At 46.7% G+C, this 17237-nt stretch overlaps 9 protein-coding genes across 9 annotated transcripts; 5 read left to right on the forward strand and 4 right to left on the reverse strand.

The window, feature by feature from the left end:
• Window positions 1–1183: 1183 nt before the first annotated feature.
• On the forward strand, window positions 1184–2432 carry N7446_013854 (MBL fold metallo-hydrolase; the record flags this gene model as incomplete). Its single annotated transcript, XM_058522593.1, has 5 exons — window positions 1184–1353; window positions 1401–1431; window positions 1479–1609; window positions 1661–1922; window positions 1998–2432. The coding sequence occupies 5 exons, from the start codon at window positions 1184–1186 to the stop codon at window positions 2430–2432; spliced, it is 1029 nt and encodes a 342-aa protein (XP_058366070.1).
• Window positions 2433–2970: 538 nt separating this feature from the next.
• On the forward strand, window positions 2971–4014 carry N7446_013855 (metallophosphatase domain-containing protein; the record flags this gene model as incomplete). Its single annotated transcript, XM_058522594.1, has 1 exon — window positions 2971–4014. One exon carries the CDS (start codon window positions 2971–2973, stop codon window positions 4012–4014), a length of 1044 nt encoding a protein of 347 aa, XP_058366071.1.
• Window positions 4015–4087: 73 nt separating this feature from the next.
• Window positions 4088–4699, reverse strand: N7446_013856 (uncharacterized protein; the record flags this gene model as incomplete). The annotated part of the gene is made up of 1 exon (XM_058522595.1): window positions 4088–4699. The coding sequence occupies one exon, from the start codon at window positions 4697–4699 to the stop codon at window positions 4088–4090; it is 612 nt and encodes a 203-aa protein (XP_058366072.1).
• A 596-nt stretch (window positions 4700–5295) lies between these two features.
• On the forward strand, window positions 5296–6054 carry N7446_013857 (uncharacterized protein; the record flags this gene model as incomplete). The annotated part of the gene is made up of 1 exon (XM_058522596.1): window positions 5296–6054. One exon carries the CDS (start codon window positions 5296–5298, stop codon window positions 6052–6054), a length of 759 nt encoding a protein of 252 aa, XP_058366073.1.
• Window positions 6055–6568: 514 nt separating this feature from the next.
• Window positions 6569–8716, reverse strand: N7446_013858 (uncharacterized protein; the record flags this gene model as incomplete). The annotated part of the gene is made up of 6 exons (XM_058522597.1): window positions 6569–7398; window positions 7454–7596; window positions 7647–7964; window positions 8023–8306; window positions 8358–8437; window positions 8491–8716. 6 exons carry the CDS (start codon window positions 8714–8716, stop codon window positions 6569–6571), a joined length of 1881 nt encoding a protein of 626 aa, XP_058366074.1.
• A 318-nt stretch (window positions 8717–9034) lies between these two features.
• Window positions 9035–10322, forward strand: N7446_013859 (trihydroxytoluene oxygenase; the record flags this gene model as incomplete). The annotated part of the gene is made up of 5 exons (XM_058522598.1): window positions 9035–9037; window positions 9092–9275; window positions 9327–9474; window positions 9525–9756; window positions 9843–10322. The coding sequence occupies 5 exons, from the start codon at window positions 9035–9037 to the stop codon at window positions 10320–10322; spliced, it is 1047 nt and encodes a 348-aa protein (XP_058366075.1).
• Window positions 10323–10768: 446 nt separating this feature from the next.
• On the reverse strand, window positions 10769–11748 carry N7446_013860 (fumarylacetoacetate hydrolase family protein; the record flags this gene model as incomplete). The annotated part of the gene is made up of 3 exons (XM_058522599.1): window positions 10769–11073; window positions 11129–11498; window positions 11560–11748. 3 exons carry the CDS (start codon window positions 11746–11748, stop codon window positions 10769–10771), a joined length of 864 nt encoding a protein of 287 aa, XP_058366076.1.
• An 823-nt stretch (window positions 11749–12571) lies between these two features.
• N7446_013861 (uncharacterized protein) lies at window positions 12572–14890 on the reverse strand (the record flags this gene model as incomplete). The annotated part of the gene is made up of 8 exons (XM_058522600.1): window positions 12572–12697; window positions 12750–13170; window positions 13219–13343; window positions 13400–13450; window positions 13503–13592; window positions 13646–13846; window positions 13898–14672; window positions 14736–14890. 8 exons carry the CDS (start codon window positions 14888–14890, stop codon window positions 12572–12574), a joined length of 1944 nt encoding a protein of 647 aa, XP_058366077.1.
• A 460-nt stretch (window positions 14891–15350) lies between these two features.
• On the forward strand, window positions 15351–17183 carry N7446_013862 (uncharacterized protein; the record flags this gene model as incomplete). Its single annotated transcript, XM_058522601.1, has 5 exons — window positions 15351–15475; window positions 15527–15588; window positions 15651–16044; window positions 16092–16151; window positions 16208–17183. The coding sequence occupies 5 exons, from the start codon at window positions 15351–15353 to the stop codon at window positions 17181–17183; spliced, it is 1617 nt and encodes a 538-aa protein (XP_058366078.1).
• Window positions 17184–17237: the final 54 nt, after the last annotated feature.

Genomic DNA, 17237 nt, shown 5'->3' on the forward strand with positions numbered 1-17237 from the left:
ATATTTAAGATATCCATACCTCAAGGTTTTAGATACATGAGGATATCGGTCAGGAATCGGGAGTAATTATGACGACAAGTAGAAGGTTCGATTGTACGTTTCACGACATCATGGATACTATGGCTCGAAGGCCATGACCAATGCATGATTCGGTATGGTACCCGTTATAGTTGGTCTGCGAGGTATGACAAATTCCGAGTGCAGAAAATCGTACGAATGGAAAGCCGGCTAGAAAGCCACAAACTGATATATGAAGACGTGCTATTTAGGCTTTTCTGTAATTTAAGGTCTTATCGACTATTCTACTTGGTCCCTATCCCCCTCCCTAGCCTATCAGATCTATATTTCCTAGCTCTAGCAGCTCAATCCAGTCCTAGAGCAAACAACGTCGAAAACTATTGAGAAACCTCATACAGCCGAGTCTAGGCAGACAATGGAGGTGTCAAAAAGAGCAAATGATTTGGATGTATTGCTTAGCGGTTAATACTTTGGTAAATCTTCCTACGAAATTGACTTTTGTTAAGCGTGGTTGGGTCAAAAATAGAATCATAATCCAAGCCGGCCTTATCGGAGCTTCTATATCCTGTGAGAATGGCGGGAAAATCCAACGAAGCGTGCGATAAAATGCCGCTTTCTTTACGAAACTCGAAGAGCGGAAAATTATAGTAAATTCCAACTCACAGAAGATTACCTTGAAGTACTCGCACTTTGCTACTTTTCGATCACCGAGTAAAGTCAAGCACGCCTGAGAGCACACCAACCGTCTCACTAATAAGCACAATATTCGTAGAAATGACCTGATCAACACCTAAGCGCTATACATACAAATCTATTGCTGGTTTCCTGATCAAAATGAGAAACTAGCTGAGAAGACACCGCATACCTCTCCGTCCGCGTGACCTAATCTCACCAGCCACGGGATTCAGGTTGTGATAAATTTGTCACCTGGAGTAGAAGCGGTCCAGCTGGAATAGGCACTACAGAACCCCAGCCGATACAATCATTAGGCTTATTATGATAAATTCATCACAACCCAACAAACCTTAGTCATCAATCTTGAGAGCTGTATTAACACAAGTATTGTTCTTTGTTACCGTGACGTCATTTCCACGTAGGATTATATAGTAGCCAAAGTCCTGCGGTGCTTGCGTCTGTACAATACATACCTCAATAATCTAATACGATGCAAAGCATTTCTATTGATCCACGAAAGAAGCATGCTCCAACCCGTGACATGCTAATCCCGACTTTCTCTGCTCAACTTCCTCCAGCCAAAGAGATCAAGGTTCATCCATCCAACGCAGGAGAGGAGAATGCTTCCCTTTTCTTCGTAGGGACCGCTACAACAATTATGTATGTTGAGAATAACTCAATCCGTTGGCAGAAGCTGATAGATACAGCGAATGGGCCGGTATCCGGTTGATGACTGACGTCAGCTCTTCATAAGATTTCTAACGCTCATCGACTGACATTGTTAGCCTAATTTCCTCCACGCGGGCGACCATGTCCATCTCGGACCAGGTGTGACGAGTGAACGCCTGACTAATCCAGCTGTCGACCTCCACGACCTCCCTCGAATCGACTTAATACTTCTCTCCCACTATCATGAGTGAGCCTCTATATAGGTGATTTGGCAGAGACCTAAGATTAACTGTGTCAGGGATCACTTTGATAAGGAGGTTGAGGCCTCTTTGAGGCGAGATCTTCCCATTATCACCACGCCACATGCAAAAGCGCACCTCGAGTGTAGGAATGAGGACCCATTTACTAGTGTGTTTTCGGTCGACCATTTTGAGAAGATCGGAGTCGGTATCGAGGGAGCGAACGGTTCAAAGCAACCCCAACTGCGTGTCATTGGGATGCCGGGCAAACATGTGCCTCCCAATGGAATTATGGAGAAATTTAATGATATAGTCAGAGCCGTAAGTATACACATATCCTCTTCTTTGCTTTTACTTTCTTTATGTCTTATCGAGACTGAACTATCAAAACAACAGATTCCCCCAACCAATGGTTGGATGCTCGAACTAGGTCACGGCGAACCGAATATGTCAGACTTTTCCTGCGGTTATCGTATCTACATATCGGGGGATACACTCATGGTGGACGAGCTCAAGGAAATCCCAAAACGATACGCAGGCCACAAGATTGACCTGATGCTCGCCCACCTTGGGGGCACTACTATTCCCTCCCCGTCTGTTGGGAGACTTATAAAGCCGCTAGCATTGATGGTTACCATGGACGCAGAACAAGGTTTGCAATTGATTCGGCTGATACAGCCAGACCTCACGATTCCGATTCACTACGACGACTACGATGTGTTTGCGAGTCCACTAGAAGATTTCCTTCGTGCCGTCGAGGCGGCGGGTTTAACGCATAAAGTAGTGTTTCTAGATCGCCATGACCAGTATCGTTTTCAGGTCAGGGGATAGGAGAGCTCGTCACAAAAGTACTGGGTACAAAAATGTCTCGCTTAGCTACCCGTGTCTGTTTGAACCGGTCACGCTCAGCCTTGAGCGTGTTGTTTGGGGGCCTGAAAAATACCATCGTGGAAAGCTAATAATATTAGTGGACTATACTCGGGTAGGTTGTCTAAAACACATGTTTAACAGTGAATTATTGATCCCTGGGTCACTGTGCATGTAGCCTCACAGCTATAGATGAGCTGGCACGTTCAACATTCTAAATATAGGGTAGATGGCGAATGCAGAGCTGTATGCTTCGCAAACGATATATCTTCTGGCCATTGTTTGACATGTTTGCATCAGAATGTTTTGATTTCAGCCGCGGGTGGCATTTCCAATTACACACACCACACCAGTCTATTTAAACTGATACAAGTCTTATAAAGTTATCTTCGGTGCCTCAAAGCCCGTAGTCTATCATTTCATACCACTATACATCCTGCATTTGCCGTTCTTATCTCCACCCCCAGCTTGACCAATCTGACTACGAGCGTCGCATTTCAATATGAAACCGAGGAAGTTGGGTTCTGAGGATATTCAAATGAACAGTCATCTCCTTCCCTCCCCATACAATCAATCACAACCAGCAACGTGGCTGGAACGTGTGGTCCAAACACTCTGTTACGCCTTACTTGGGGCACCTAAGCATCCTGCGCCAGAGAAGCCATCGACAACCCCACTTGCTCTTCAAAATGATGCGAATGATCTCCCTCCACTCCGCATAATATGCGTCTCCGACACGCACAATGCAACCCCTGCTCTTCCACCCGGTGAAATATTAATCCATGCAGGTGACCTGACGGCACATGGCACCTTCGACGAAGTACAAGCGCAGCTTAATTGGCTATCGTTACAGCCACATACCCATAAGATTGTCATTGCAGGTAATCATGACATTCTTCTCGATGAGGCGAGCGATATGAAGTTTGTTACGCGCACAGGGGACAGTGTCACCGAGCGGAAGAAATTAGATTGGCGCGGACTTCAGTATTTGCAAGATGAAGCTGTTACTTTGGAACTGCCGGTTCCCGATTCCGAAGAGCAACGGATTCGTAGGGTCAAGATTTACGGATCTCCACAAACGCCGGAGTTCGGCCTTTGGGCTTTTCAATATCCTCCCATTCGTGACGTGTGGACCGGTCGGGTCCCTGATGATACTGATATCCTTGTGGTTCACGGTCCCCCGGCTCTATATGGAGACTGGGATGGCGACAGTGGGGCGACAGAGGAAGATAAGGTGAAAGGGGATGGATACCTGTTGCACGAGATACGAAGGGTACAGCCTAAAATGGTTGTCTGTGGTCATATCCATGGGGCGTTTGGTCTCGCTATCATAAAACATGATGGAATCCAAGAGAGCATTAACGACTTACAAATGCGATGGGGAGGATGTGGTTTACTCAAAGCTTTCAGGCATACTCTTTGGGGCAAAATAACCACGAAAAGCAACGCCGATTGCGCAAAAGAAACCCTTGTCGTCAACGCCGCTATTGCGCCGAGTGCTTCAAGAAGCGAGTACGAAGACGCGATCGCCATCGACTTTCGCTGATGTAAACATATATTGAAAAAAGTTACCCTCACGACGTGACCCGCACGAAGAGAAAGGCCACACGATGCATTTTCTAAATGAAGTGGATATGTGGTTGCCAATGCAAAATATTCTTCGCCGCCAGCTGAGGACTAGCCCTTACGTCTTCGAACGACTCAATTACCTCGTCGTTCTCATGCGGGATCACCAAGGTCTCTTCTAGCGGTGCGACGTGCTTCGTCCAATCTGGGACTGATTCGAAGATCATTTCCTCCTTCTGGTACTGCTCTATCTCTTCTCGCGTCATGATGGGATCTGCTTTCCGTGGCAGACCCAGCTCAATACGCTGATTGAATGCTTCAACGAACAAGGCTGGAATAGCAGAAAGAACTGCATAACGTGAAGCACAGGGATCCTTCGGATCAGGAATTGAGTCAACTGGCCACTTCGCGTACCAGAAATATTCTATCTCGTTCCGCAGGCCGATATTATCATTCAAAACTAACCGCTCATAGAATCGGTATAGCGAAAATAAGGGCGTGTCTTCCTTGCCTTTGGGGGTTCGATATCGGAGTCGGGAGACGCGTTCGCGGTGGTCATCGGAGTGAGCAAGGAGTTCTTCGGGCGTCGGCGGAGGAAAGACGGGGTACGCAGGATCCGAAGACCTGCACCAGAGGCTTCTCAGGATTCGAGAAATCAACCACATACTGGCTTCTAGTTCGAGTGATTCAATGTTTTTGATGCTGTTACAACACAAGAAACGTGGATGGAGTTCATCGGGGTGGACCTACGGCCCGAGCCCCTCTTGGTTACATAATACTATGATCTGGGCCTGGAACACTTTAGCCAAACAGCTGCAAACTAGTTACAGCCTATGATTTATGTGATTGAAAGATATATACAGTCTTCGGTCGTCTTGCGCTGACTATTTTCGAAATTAGTATATCTAGGGCAGTGTAGGAGGCTGTAGATCCTATCGCAAGCTGTTTTAGCCCATTAAGCGCCGAAAGGATGTAGACCCGAAATGAAGATCGACGAACAGTGAGCGTCTCATATTTTTAGATCATAGGGCACAGCACTTTAGGTGAATAGTAGGCGCTTATTCAGACTGCCAATGTTTCGAGATATGCAGCTTCCTCCCTCCCCTAACGGCCTAGGTAGTGTTTGGAGGCTCAGCGCGAACTTTTTAAAAGTCTATCTCATGGATATAAATACCAAGCCTGATATTGGGGAGAGGTTTGCTCAGTATCTGGACTTCCTCGCTATTGTACATTTGGGCACATTATATGTATTTCAACTAGGATGGGAAACAACACTTCCAAGCCATCGCGAAAGCCTCAACGTCGCCAACATGGAAGAAAAGCGCAAAGTGTACAGATTTCGGGCCCATCTGGCGGCCTACAAATGATTCCAACGCCTCAGCGGGATGGATCCGGCCGGCCGCTTGTCCACGGATCGTTTGAGATGAATCGTGATCAGCTTCTCATTGCTTTCCAATACATGGCGGAATACCTTCACCGGCAAGGAGTCAATTTGTGCATATATGTGGCCGGTGGAGCAGTTAACACTATTTATCTTCGTTCTCGACACACCACCGGCGACGTCGACTTTTTTGGCGCAAATGATAAAAGTCGTCATTTGAGGGACGCATCCAAATACGCCCAACAGCGTTCCACGTGCCAACTCGGCGCGAACTGGTTCAATAATTCTATGTCACTATTCCTGACTCGTACTATTGAGCAAGACCTCATAGCGGCAGCTCGACGCCAGAATGCGGTACTCTTTAGCAAACCTGGACTGGCAGTCTATGCCGTTCCTTGGGAGTATGCACTCTGTGGCAAGACAGACCGCCTGACGAAATCAGACAGGCGTCCATACGATACTTCCGATGCTGTGGCTTATCTTAGTCAATGTATCAAAGGAAATAGAGGACGCGCGATTCAAGCACAGCAGGTGGAAGCATGGGCGCGGAAATACAATAAGGCTGTGTCACGCAGCGTGTTGATAGAGATCGACGCCGCGTATAAAAGGAGCCACGGTGAACACGGGATAATGTTCTAAACTCGCTGATGAGCTCTTTTTCTTTTTGGTTGTGTAAATTGAAATGTTGCGGTGTTTCATTTCCTTGGCGGTATTCAGTTTCTTCATATAGTCAACTTGACATCAGCTAATAACTACTCAAGGCTTTCTTTTCCCAGCAATATCTTAGAAGTATCGGCAAATTGCTTGAACGCGGAGATCAGGAAGCAACCTTGTAGGCTGGCACCAACGTGAATTTTCGGATAAGAATGACAAGAGCAATGAAATAGAAGCTTCCGACATCGAAAGCAAAAACAATTTGACTTAAGGGTACATGAGCAGTTCAAGTATGGCTCATTTCTATCAGGCTTGTTATCAACTTGTCATCTACAACAACCAAGTTTGTAAATTTGTGACTGCAGTTCTTGAAAACCTTTCTACAATACCGTATACTACGCTTTTCGGTAGCTAAAATGTCAGAGAAGACCCGCCGCTATACGGTATCTCGATATAGGTATATTTATTCATTGTAAACCAGTACAACAACCAACTCGCTTTATCCATGGAGGTAGTCTATCGCATTAGGAATTACCTTCTCCAAATCAACCATGCTGTGACACGCGGCATATATAAATCGATCGAGACGGACAAGTACAAACTTATTCCCTTCCAGCGCTTTTCCAAGGTAGAGAGGGTCATAGTATTGCGGTTCCGGCCGACCGCGACACAAAGATGACTGCGCGAACTCTTCATCGGTAGCTAGGCGGTACACCGATGATACATCTTTCGTTGCCTCGATAGACCTTGCCCTTGTGTCCCCAATGAGGTATGTGGCCTCCGAAGAACAAATCTCTCCCTTGGAGATCTCCTCGATCCGAGATACCGACTCTCGGGCGGCATCCAAGTCATCAGCAGTGCCAAGATAAACCAGCAGTTGGAAAAGGCTCTTCTTCTCTTTTGAAAAGATCACATCATCTGAGAACAGCATCTCGCCACTCCAAAGTCGCTTGCAGTACACCTGTGGAAGGCAAAGACCTCCTCTGTGATTGGGATCAAACGGCAAGCCTGGTGAATAGTTATATTTCACCAGGCCTTCTTTCCGGTGCCCAAGCCTGAGATCTCGTCTCCAACTTGGGACAAGGTGCATGAAGAATAGAGACCAATCACGCAGGAAGATTTTGATAGGGTTGCTTTCTGTAACAAATTCGCCATTTTTGATCGTTGCAGCTAGCGATCGTTCTAGTTGCTGTTTCCGCTCAATGTACCAGCCCGACAGAACTCCTTCGTGATTACTTATGGCCGTTGGCGGTCGTCGGCAGAGCAGGACGAGTCGCCAGGCTAGGGAGACGGCGTCGCGAAAGCCGGAGGCGATGCCTTGGCCACCAACTGGTATAAAATATTAGACTTCGCAAGGTCACCGGTGTCTCGTCATCAGACTTACATGGAGGGAAAACATGTGCAGCATCACCGCAAAGAACCACTCGGCCATGGGACCACTTATTGCAGCTCCTTGCAGAGAATCGGAAAGGCCGCGAGCGAAGGACACGTATGCAATCCTCTGGAAATTGGACTTCTTGCATGAGACTGCCAATGGTAAGCGTGATATTCCTCTCTTGTGAAAACTTCCGTCTTACCCGTATCGACTACCCGGGTGAGTGATATATGGAAAGACCACTTTTTTGATATTCTCAGAATTGGACATCTGTTCTCCATCCTCGCCGGCGAGTACAACAAACTCAAATCGCCACAGTCTGTCAGATGGCAATCCGAAACGACCGCACACAGCTGGTCGCTCTGGATTGCAAACGAAGCGGAAGCTCACGGGGAAGAATAAATCATAGACTTGCTCGGGGCTGTATCCAAGTCTCCACAAGGGGAACTCAGGGTGTGTCTTCTCGCTGGGAAGGCTAATTTCCCAATTAAGTGCTACCCAAGTTTCGTCGTAGAATGCTCTAGATTCACGAGTCAGTACGTTCGAAATCCAGTCCTATCGCGGGTTTATGCGCTCACTGATGTGCCTGTTCCATCTGAATACCAAGCGGCTCAAGGAAATTCTTCCGAGTAAAACCAGTTTTGCCATCGGCACCAACGAGGAATCGAGATCTTATGCTATGGGCATTTCCATGGGCATCATTATAGCGACAGTAGATATAGTTCCCTTCTTCGCGAATATTAAACACACTGGCGTTGGTGCGCAGCTGACAAAACTTGGATATCATGGCGTTTCTTAGGTGTTTCTCGAGTGTTGGTTGTTTGTGACAAATAAACCCAACATGCCCTGTTCCACCTTCGGTCTTCAGGCAGTCAGTAAGAAGTTCCAATACTGATAGGGTAGATACACGAACCGTTCCGTAGTCCATTTCCAGGAAAGGCTTCTTGTCTAGAGTTGTTTCGGTGCCTCCAATAAATTTGAACTTTGACATGCCTTCATGATATTTGAGTAAATAAAACAAGACATGTCAAACACTTTTGACTCACACGTTCCAATTTCAGAATAAATCTGATCATAAATTCCAATCCCCTGGAGCATCCGAATCCCATCCTCATCCAGCGCAATACCACGAGGATCGGTCGTGATTTCTGGTTCCTTTTCTATAACAATATGAGGAATGGACATCCGTCCGAGATAGGCAGACAACATCGCCCCAGTAGGCCCGCAGCCACAAATAACTACGTCGGTAATTTCATACTCTTCTTTCGCCATGTTGATATCGAGAAGGAAATCTGATCGAGGAAGCCATGGGGAATGGCAAGTGACGTGTTAAAAGGTCTGCGACTTGAACACCATGTCTGTGCCCTCTGCCCCCTGTATGCAGTGCAACCCCTAGTGTGGGACAGTGCATAGATGTACACGTAAACATCCGTATTTCCGTCCATATCCGAATGCGGAGATGAACTCAATCGGTCCCGCATTCCCGTGGGGCTCGACGGGACGTGGGGTTTGGCTCCATGTGGCGCATATAGTTCCCTCAGATCTCAAACCATGTGTTTCTGAGAATTGCTGCAACTCCATATTCTCAAGATGGTATGTCTGTTCAAGTCCGAACTCTAGAGAAGTCTTTACTAATTCCATCCTCAGGCAATCCAAGCAAACCACGGCGCCTCAGTCGCTGACATCATCGCAATCGGACCTGAGTCGGAGAGTGTTCAGGCGTGGCGTGAGCGATGCGGAATTAAAACCGAATCTCAGATCCGCTTGGTGAAGTTGGCTCATATGCGCTATCAGCATCCCGATCTAGAGGAAATTACTATTTTCCTTCAAGGCAAGTATTCGCGTCTCTCTATCTCAAATCATTCCACTAACTTGGACTCAGATTTTGGTATGACAATAGCCAAGCAAACAGATGATGAGGTTTGGTATCGGGGGTACGGAGCAGACCCCTACGTGTATTACGCCAAGAAAGGTCCAAAGCAGTTCCTTGGTGGTGCATTTGAAGTCGAATCATACCGAGATCTAGAGAGGTTGGTAGCCCTAGCGGTGTATTAACGATACGAATGCTAACAGAAGGCAGAGCGACGCAGCTACCCACGGCTGGAAAGATCGAGGATCTTACTGGTGCCCCTGGTGGAGGATATATGGTCACATTGACGGACCCTGAAGGGTTTCCGATGAATTTACTCTTCGGACAGACACCAGCCACTCCTGGCACATATCCCGAGAAGCTTGAACTCAACTATGAGACTGAAAAGCCACGAGTTCGCAGATTCCTCCGTTTCCAGCCCGGACCGGCCGCAGTCCATAAGGTTAGTTATTGCCGCGCTTCCAAAGTTGGCGTCTGAATTTGCCATTGTGTAATAGTATTTGAGCACAGCTGCTAATAAAAAACAAGCTTGGTCATTACGGTGTATGCACCACAAACTTCGAAGGCCTTGTCGAGTTCTACACAAAGAACTTCAACATCGTCCCAACAGACTTCCTGTACATCGAAAAAGAACAAACCAAGACAAATGTCGCGCTATTCGCCCACATCGATCGTGGCGACAAGCATGTCGATCATCATTCCTTCTTTATGAGTTCAAATCCGACAAGCCACGTTCACCACTGCTCTTTCGAAGTCCATGATTTCGACACGCAGAAACTCGGACATCAGTGGCTAGCCAAGAAGGAGTACAAGTCTGTCTGGGGAGTCGGTCGGCACATTCTTGGGTCTCAGATTTTTGATTACTGGTGGGATACAACAGGGAACATGATTGAGCATTATGCAGATGGGGACTTGGTAAATGACCAGACACCTATTGGTTATGGTCCTGCTGGCGATGAGTCTTTGGCTGTTTGGGGCCCTGAAGTTCCATCTTGGTTTTTGCAGTGAGTGTGTGTGTTTCAAGTAGCATCTATGAAACAAATATTTGTGTTAGCAGCCACGTCCACATTTTTCGTAATGATCTCTCTCAATAACAGACCTCAAATACAACAATTTCAGTACGATATTCCTGAACATAATTATTTGAGGGCCCGCGTTTTATTCTACAATGACCTTTAATCTAGCAATGATAACCTCGGGCGCCCATTCTGGGTACTTAGATTGTATCTAGGTCTATTAGTTTCACTTAATTCCTGGTTCTCCTGGCTTCGATATGCTCATAAAAAAGCCTGGCGTTTTGGGTCACTGGAATCGAGTAAAAGGATAGAAATGATTACATGCATATTTTATGAATCATGAAGTAGTCATCGAAAGACAATGAGCTTCAATATTTATTCTTCTAATCGACGACTTCGAAAAGTATATCAATCGGCATTATTTCTTGCTCTTACGCCTTAGCGACTCTCATACCGCACCTTATTGACCAAAGTTCCAATCTGATCAATCTTAACACAAATTTCATCGCCATCACGAAGCACAACTCTAGGTTCGCGGAAGAATCCAATGCCGGCAGGAGTTCCAGTAAGAAAGAGAGTTCCAGCCTCGAGAGTCGTACCCTGTGACAGGTATGAGATCTGTTTCTTGATGTTGAAGATCATATCTTTGGTGTGTCCGTCTTGAACAACTGCACCGTTGTGGATAGCCTTGATGGAAAGAGTCTGCGGGTCTTTGATTGCTGATGGGGCCACAAGGACTGGTCCTGTCGTAAAAGTAATATTAGCAACCATTATACTATGCAACTCTTTGATCCTTACCAATTGGACAGCTCCCGTCAAGTCCCTTCGAGAAAGACCATTGTGCAGTGATCATCTGCATTGTTCGCGCAGAGACATCGTTCGAGGCAGTATAACCGAGTACATAGTCCAATGCCTCATCCTCAGGAATATCCCGACCGGACTTGCCAATAACCAGGCACAGCTCGGCTTCATAGTCACTAGTATCATCCTGGGCACATTTGGGGATATTGATGGCAGCAGGATATGGACCGGTGAGGGCAGTGCGAGGCTTGGTGAAAAGTATGGGCGCTTTAGGAAGAGGGAAGTTGCCTTCTTTGGCATGATCCATGTAGTTCAAACCCAGGCAGCGGATATAGCTGCATTGTTCTTGTGTCACTGGGGATAGAAGCTAACAGGGCCTTTTGTTAACAAAACTGTACACAAGACCATTCGCGCTTTGAAAATCTAACCTGCTTCACGTGCATAACCTCGTCGGTAACGCGGCCATCGAAGATTGTCCCCTCAATCACCTTCACAGCGATCTCCACTCCGTCAACACTGTCGCGCCCAACATCTCGAGTTGTATCGAGCAGTTGGCCGAGGTGAACCTGGCAGTCCTCAACAGCGATAAAACGAACAAGGTGGGTCCAGGATGGCATTTTGAACAATTTGAAATAGAGCTAAGGGCGTCTCCCAAATTAGAAAGCAGAAGATTAGTAGTTCAAATAGGCCTGGAAGATGAGGAGGGCTCGGGGCCATGTGGGGCGTGGGGTTGCGGGACGGTGGGACATTTTTATACTTCACTTAGGGCTACGCTGGACCTGTATGTCCCACATCCACGTATATCCGGTATGTCAGTCATCTGATAGAAGGCGGGAAGCAGATCGAATTCACTTAGGCGGAGAATACAGTACCGATTGATACATCCAAAGCTGCCATTCTGTAGCAACGTCCTTGGTTTACTTACAGTCCACAGAAAAAAGAAAGCAAAAAAGAAAGCAAAAGCCTACAACGAAGACCTGTATATAAAGGCCTCGCTTATCCAATATTTCCTATGCGAAGCGTTTTGTCTAATCATAATTCGAATTTCGATTCTCTTGTTATATGACCGTAACATAATCGTCTTCAACGCTCATAACCTTTGATACCTCTCGTCATCCTTAACATCTGGAACAAGCAAGTTCAATATCAAAACAAAAAGCCGAGAGATACCCCAATGCCCAACGCGAGGCAAAATATGAACCAAACCACAGAACGTACTCGACTCTGAAATAGTAGGTCGCAATACCTTAAATCCATTCGCCTCGAAATTCAACCGCTGACAATTGATCCCGATCTTCTGCAATTCAGGAAATTCAACACTCTGATGACGATTGCTTGTCGTGTCGACGCCAAATTCGGTGTAACAGAACCAAACAAGTGCAGCTCGGAATATTATTCGAGGGACGTGTATTGGAGGCTCTGCTCCAATTGAACTTCCCTCTAGTTCGCGGAGGATGAGTGTAGCGTGGAGTGCGCATCTTTGTCCATCTGGTGACGAGGCCCATTCTCGTATGTATTCTCTGTGCAGTTGGGATTCGGTGAGACCTTCTTTTCCGATTGCCAGTTCTATGCGGTTAATGTCTGCATATAACGAGATAAATGCAGAATGCCATAGCACCGCCAGAGAGTATTTTGCTCCATTTTGACATCCGTTGGGGGCGATGTTGGTTTCGTAAAACCTCATCAAAGCGCCCTCGTAGGAAGACTGCTGTGTTGAGTTATTTGTGCTTCTGGCTTCCATTGCTGAAGCTGCGAGACTCTCCAGCTCCAAGTAAGTATAGAAACCGTTGGTCAGATTGGTTGGTTGTGACAAGCTCAGCTCGTCAGCAATACTTGCTGATGGTCGTAAGCTGCTAGCATATGAAATTGATCCAGAAAGGTGTGAAATCATTTTTTGTGACCATTCTTTGGATGTCTTTGCTAGCCAGAGGTCATCGGCCGACAAGGCTGGTAGTTTGGATGGATAATGTCGGAAGTATGGATCTGCGATGAAAAGTTCCGATATCTCCACATCGTGAACATGGATACCCGCGAGAAGTCTTAAAAGCTATTAGGACTTCAGTCGGCCCATGGTGCACTAAGCTCACCTGTTTCTTTCTTCTGCTTCAATCCATGTCTTCCATGCTTTATCTGGTGCGTGTGAAATGTCACTTAGGCTGATATAGTCCGATGCTTTCTTCATCATCTGAGCCCCAGTTGCTCTTTTTGTCCACTAGAAGTAAAGTAAATTAGTTTTTTGTCAAATTAATCGGACACTATTTAACTCACCACGACAAGAGTGCCGTGAAATGTCTGCGCGATAAGCAAATCCTTCTGTCTCTGTTTGCCATGGTCAGTTGCTAAGCTGAGATGATTCAAATATTTGTCTTACCCCGGATAGAAGCCCAAATGTTTGCCCTATAAGAGCTGCCTGGATCATGGCTATGGTTTCCAGTCCTTGTCGTGAGAAATATCCCTCCCACTACGTCAAGTCAGCCAGCGATCATCAACTCAATCATAGGGTCTATTGCTTACCGATGATAAAATCGCTTTGTTTAGTGTTTCAAATATCTTTGTCCCTTGGGATGTAGCATAGGAAGATCCCACAAAAAGGCTCCCAATGGAGCATATGGATAGTAGCAGTAAAGAGCTTTTAGAAGATGGGCGAAAAGTGGGTGCATGAACAATCGGAAAGACAGGGTGGAATTTTGTGAAATACATTTGGATACATAGATTCTAGGTTGGTTAGAAGGTACCACACATATCAAGCCGTGAAGCTAGACTTACCAAGAAGTCCGTCGATGGAAGAGGCAAAAATGGTATGTCTGGTTGAAGTTTGACAGCCAAGCTAGCTCGATAGGCTTCGTCCACTTGTGATTGCTCGGGTATCATCTCCGGGGTGATATGGCCAGTTCTGGATAAGCCTTGCCATGTAGGACCCAGGTAGGTGTGCCAGTGCGTGCGAATCAGCTCTTCACGTGATGGGTTGTTGCCTTCATCATGGGGCTGGATAGTGTGGCCAGTCGGTTCATTCTGAGAATGCGATAGATGACCTGGAAGCCAATTTGTAGTTGACATCATAATCTCGGAATTTAAAGCGTTCAAATCAAAATCTTCGTGTGCAAACCATGGTGGTAGTTGGATATTCGAGTTTTCAAATAGCCATGATCCATGTTGGCTGAGATCAGTGAAAGACGAATCGAGAGTTGGCAGATGAGACTGAGATCCCGGCGTTGGAAATCCCGACACATTTTCTCTTTGTTCCCCTTGCTGTATTGGGGCGGCTTCTTCAAAAGTGGACGGGGTTGTGCCTTGATCGTTGGCAAATGAATAGGATGCCGACCGAGTATTTGTTCCGCCCGGGTACTCGGCTCCAACTGCAGGCGATTGAGGAGGAGGTGTTGGAGGCTTCCGAAAGCCGGACGATAGTCCATATGAAGATATTTGATGGTCGTGGCATTTCTGAGATGCATCGTTCGTGTTGCCCAACGCGGCTCTCGCCTCTAGGTCCTCGTGTAGAGCACTGGAAGGATGGCACCTCATATGTCGCAGTAGCGAGTCACTATATTACAAGTCAGTATATTCCCTCGTCACGTCGCGACATGCAGCATGAAATAAAACATACTGACGACTGAACGACTTTCTGCAAATCGGGCAGATGAAGGGCTTCTCCCTGGTATGGGTTCTCACATGGCGCGCCAGGTGTTCATCCTTTGTGAAGGACTTCGAACACCAAGAACACAAGCGCTCACGTTTATTCCGTAGGCGTTCGCTGGGCATATTGTGTGTTGTCTCTCGGGGGTGAGAATGAGAAAGGTAGACGTGGCGAAGCCAGTCTGGGGACGTGGCGGTGCAAACCTGGGTTTCGCCAAATGCTGCCTATTGCCCTGTAGGAGGACACATTGGCACCTGATGAATTCACACGCTTATGCAGAGGTAATCCAAGCTGATTCGCGTGTGTATGACGTGTTGCTTTGAATGCGAGTTCACGTTCCGCAGGGTCCCGCATGTCCCACCAAAACGCGGGACGGAAGGCGAACATCTTCACAACAAATCAGAACATGCAGGTTAAGCTATGGTTGTGTGGGATCCCCCGCATTATCAAGTCTGGGGTATACGGGGAAAGCTAACCCTACAATGGATATTATGTGACGTGGCCCCTTGACTGGGAATCAGTGTTCCTTATTTGATTGACTTCCTACTGTATAAGTATTGATACCTACTTACCAGTATGACCATCATGTCTCAAGGTTCTTCTTCCAGACAGGCTACCAACACTGTCGAGACAGATATTATCCCTGGAACGGAGTGGATGAGAGAGAGTGAAGGCATCCATTTAACTCACGGATCCAATCACGATATACAGTGAGTAATTTGAAGTATGCTCTCATTGGATTAATACTTATTGCATTGCAGGCTCATCCCTTGTCCATCGGAAGATCCGACTGATCCCCTGAATTGGTCCAAGCCATGGAAGTGTGAGTATACAATACAGTTGGCAACATGTTAGCAGCAATAGCTGACTATTCTCAACAACCAGATCTAGTGATTACAACTCAATTCCTATTCCTCTTTGTCTCTGTGGAATCAGCTTTATCGATGGGACCAATGTTCCCCTTATTTGCAGCCGAGTTCCAGCTCAACGACACCCAACTTAGTCTTTTGACAGGTGCATGTGTACTAGCTCTCGGATTTGCCAACTTCATTATCGTTCCTTGCTCCAATATCTTTGGTCGACGTCTTACGAGTCTTGTCTTCTGTTTGTTAGGCATTGCTTCGTGTATATGGCAAGCTTTGTCTGTGTCTTATAGCAGCATGCTGGCTGCACGTATTGTGAATGGAATCGCTACTGCCACTAGTGAAACGCTTCTGGTGCAAGTTGTGGCAGATATGCTCTTCCTTCATGAGAGGGGTCTCTGGACCGGGGTCTATTTGTGAGTTATTTGGACTGTTAACGAATTTATTAGCTAATATTCCAAAGCATGGGGTACTTTCTAGGACTATTTATTGGTCCTATCATTTCGGGCAACATTGGGCAAAGGTAAATATCTGTATTCCAAAAGCTACGACATTGTTATATTAACAAGTCCTATATAGATATGGCTGGCGAAGTTTCTTCTGGCTCTCCCTAGCTCTCACCAGTTTCAACTTTATCACGCTCTTGTGCTGCTTCCCAGAGACCAGGTTTCGTAGAGACACGCAATCCGAAGGTTCTCGGCTGGAAATTGAAGGCCCGGAAGCCCACAATATCAGCAAAAAAGTAGAAACAGAGCAGCTCGAAAGCATCGAACAACGCAGCAATGTCCTAGGCACCGGCCGGCCATCCAAATCCCAGTTCAAACTCTGGCAAGCCCCAGAACCAGCATGGAAGTCATTCTTGCTACGAGATATCATCTCACCATTCCGCCTCTTTATATTTCCAATCATCCTCTGGGCAGGCCTCAATGTAGCCGGTCCAGCGAACATTCTCCTATTCTGGAATTTGACCGAATCCGCCGTCTTAAGTGCACCTCCATACAACTTCTCCCCATCGAGCGTGGGATACTCCAACTTCGCCTTTGTTGTTGGTGGTTTGATTGGCCTTGCTACTGCAGGGCCATTCTCTGACTGGATCGCTGTGCGAGCTACAGAAAGGAATAACGGTATACGAGAAGCGGAGATGCGACTTCCAGCTTTGATTCCCTATTTCATGTTTACTGTTGTTGGTATTGTGGTCGGTGGACTGGGCTATGATCGACTTTGGGACTGGCCTGTTGTTCTAGTCGTTGGTTATGGCTTCAGTGGACTTTGTGTGACGACCGTTCCTACAATAGCCATTGCATACGCTGTTGATTGCTACAAACCTATCTCAGGAGAGATTATGGTTGTTGCTACTGTGATTAAAAATACTTGCGGGTTTGTAATGAGTTACTGGGTTATGCCTCTGGCAGCACGGAGGGGTTTCATGGTGCCTGCTATGGTGGAATTTGCGCTGACGATCGGGCCAATGGCTTTGGGACTTCCGATATATTTCTTTGGCAAGCGTCTGCGGATATTGACTCGCAATTCCAGTGTACATGGGTATGCAGGGTGATTTGCAGACGTTAGGCAGTATAAATGAACTCTGGTATATGGTTTGAGGGCATGG

The sequence above is a fragment of the Penicillium canescens genome, assembly GCF_028828765.1.
Source record: "Penicillium canescens strain IBT 15451 chromosome Unknown utg000011l_segment0_segment0, whole genome shotgun sequence".
Classification (NCBI taxonomy): domain Eukaryota; kingdom Fungi; phylum Ascomycota; class Eurotiomycetes; order Eurotiales; family Aspergillaceae; genus Penicillium; species Penicillium canescens.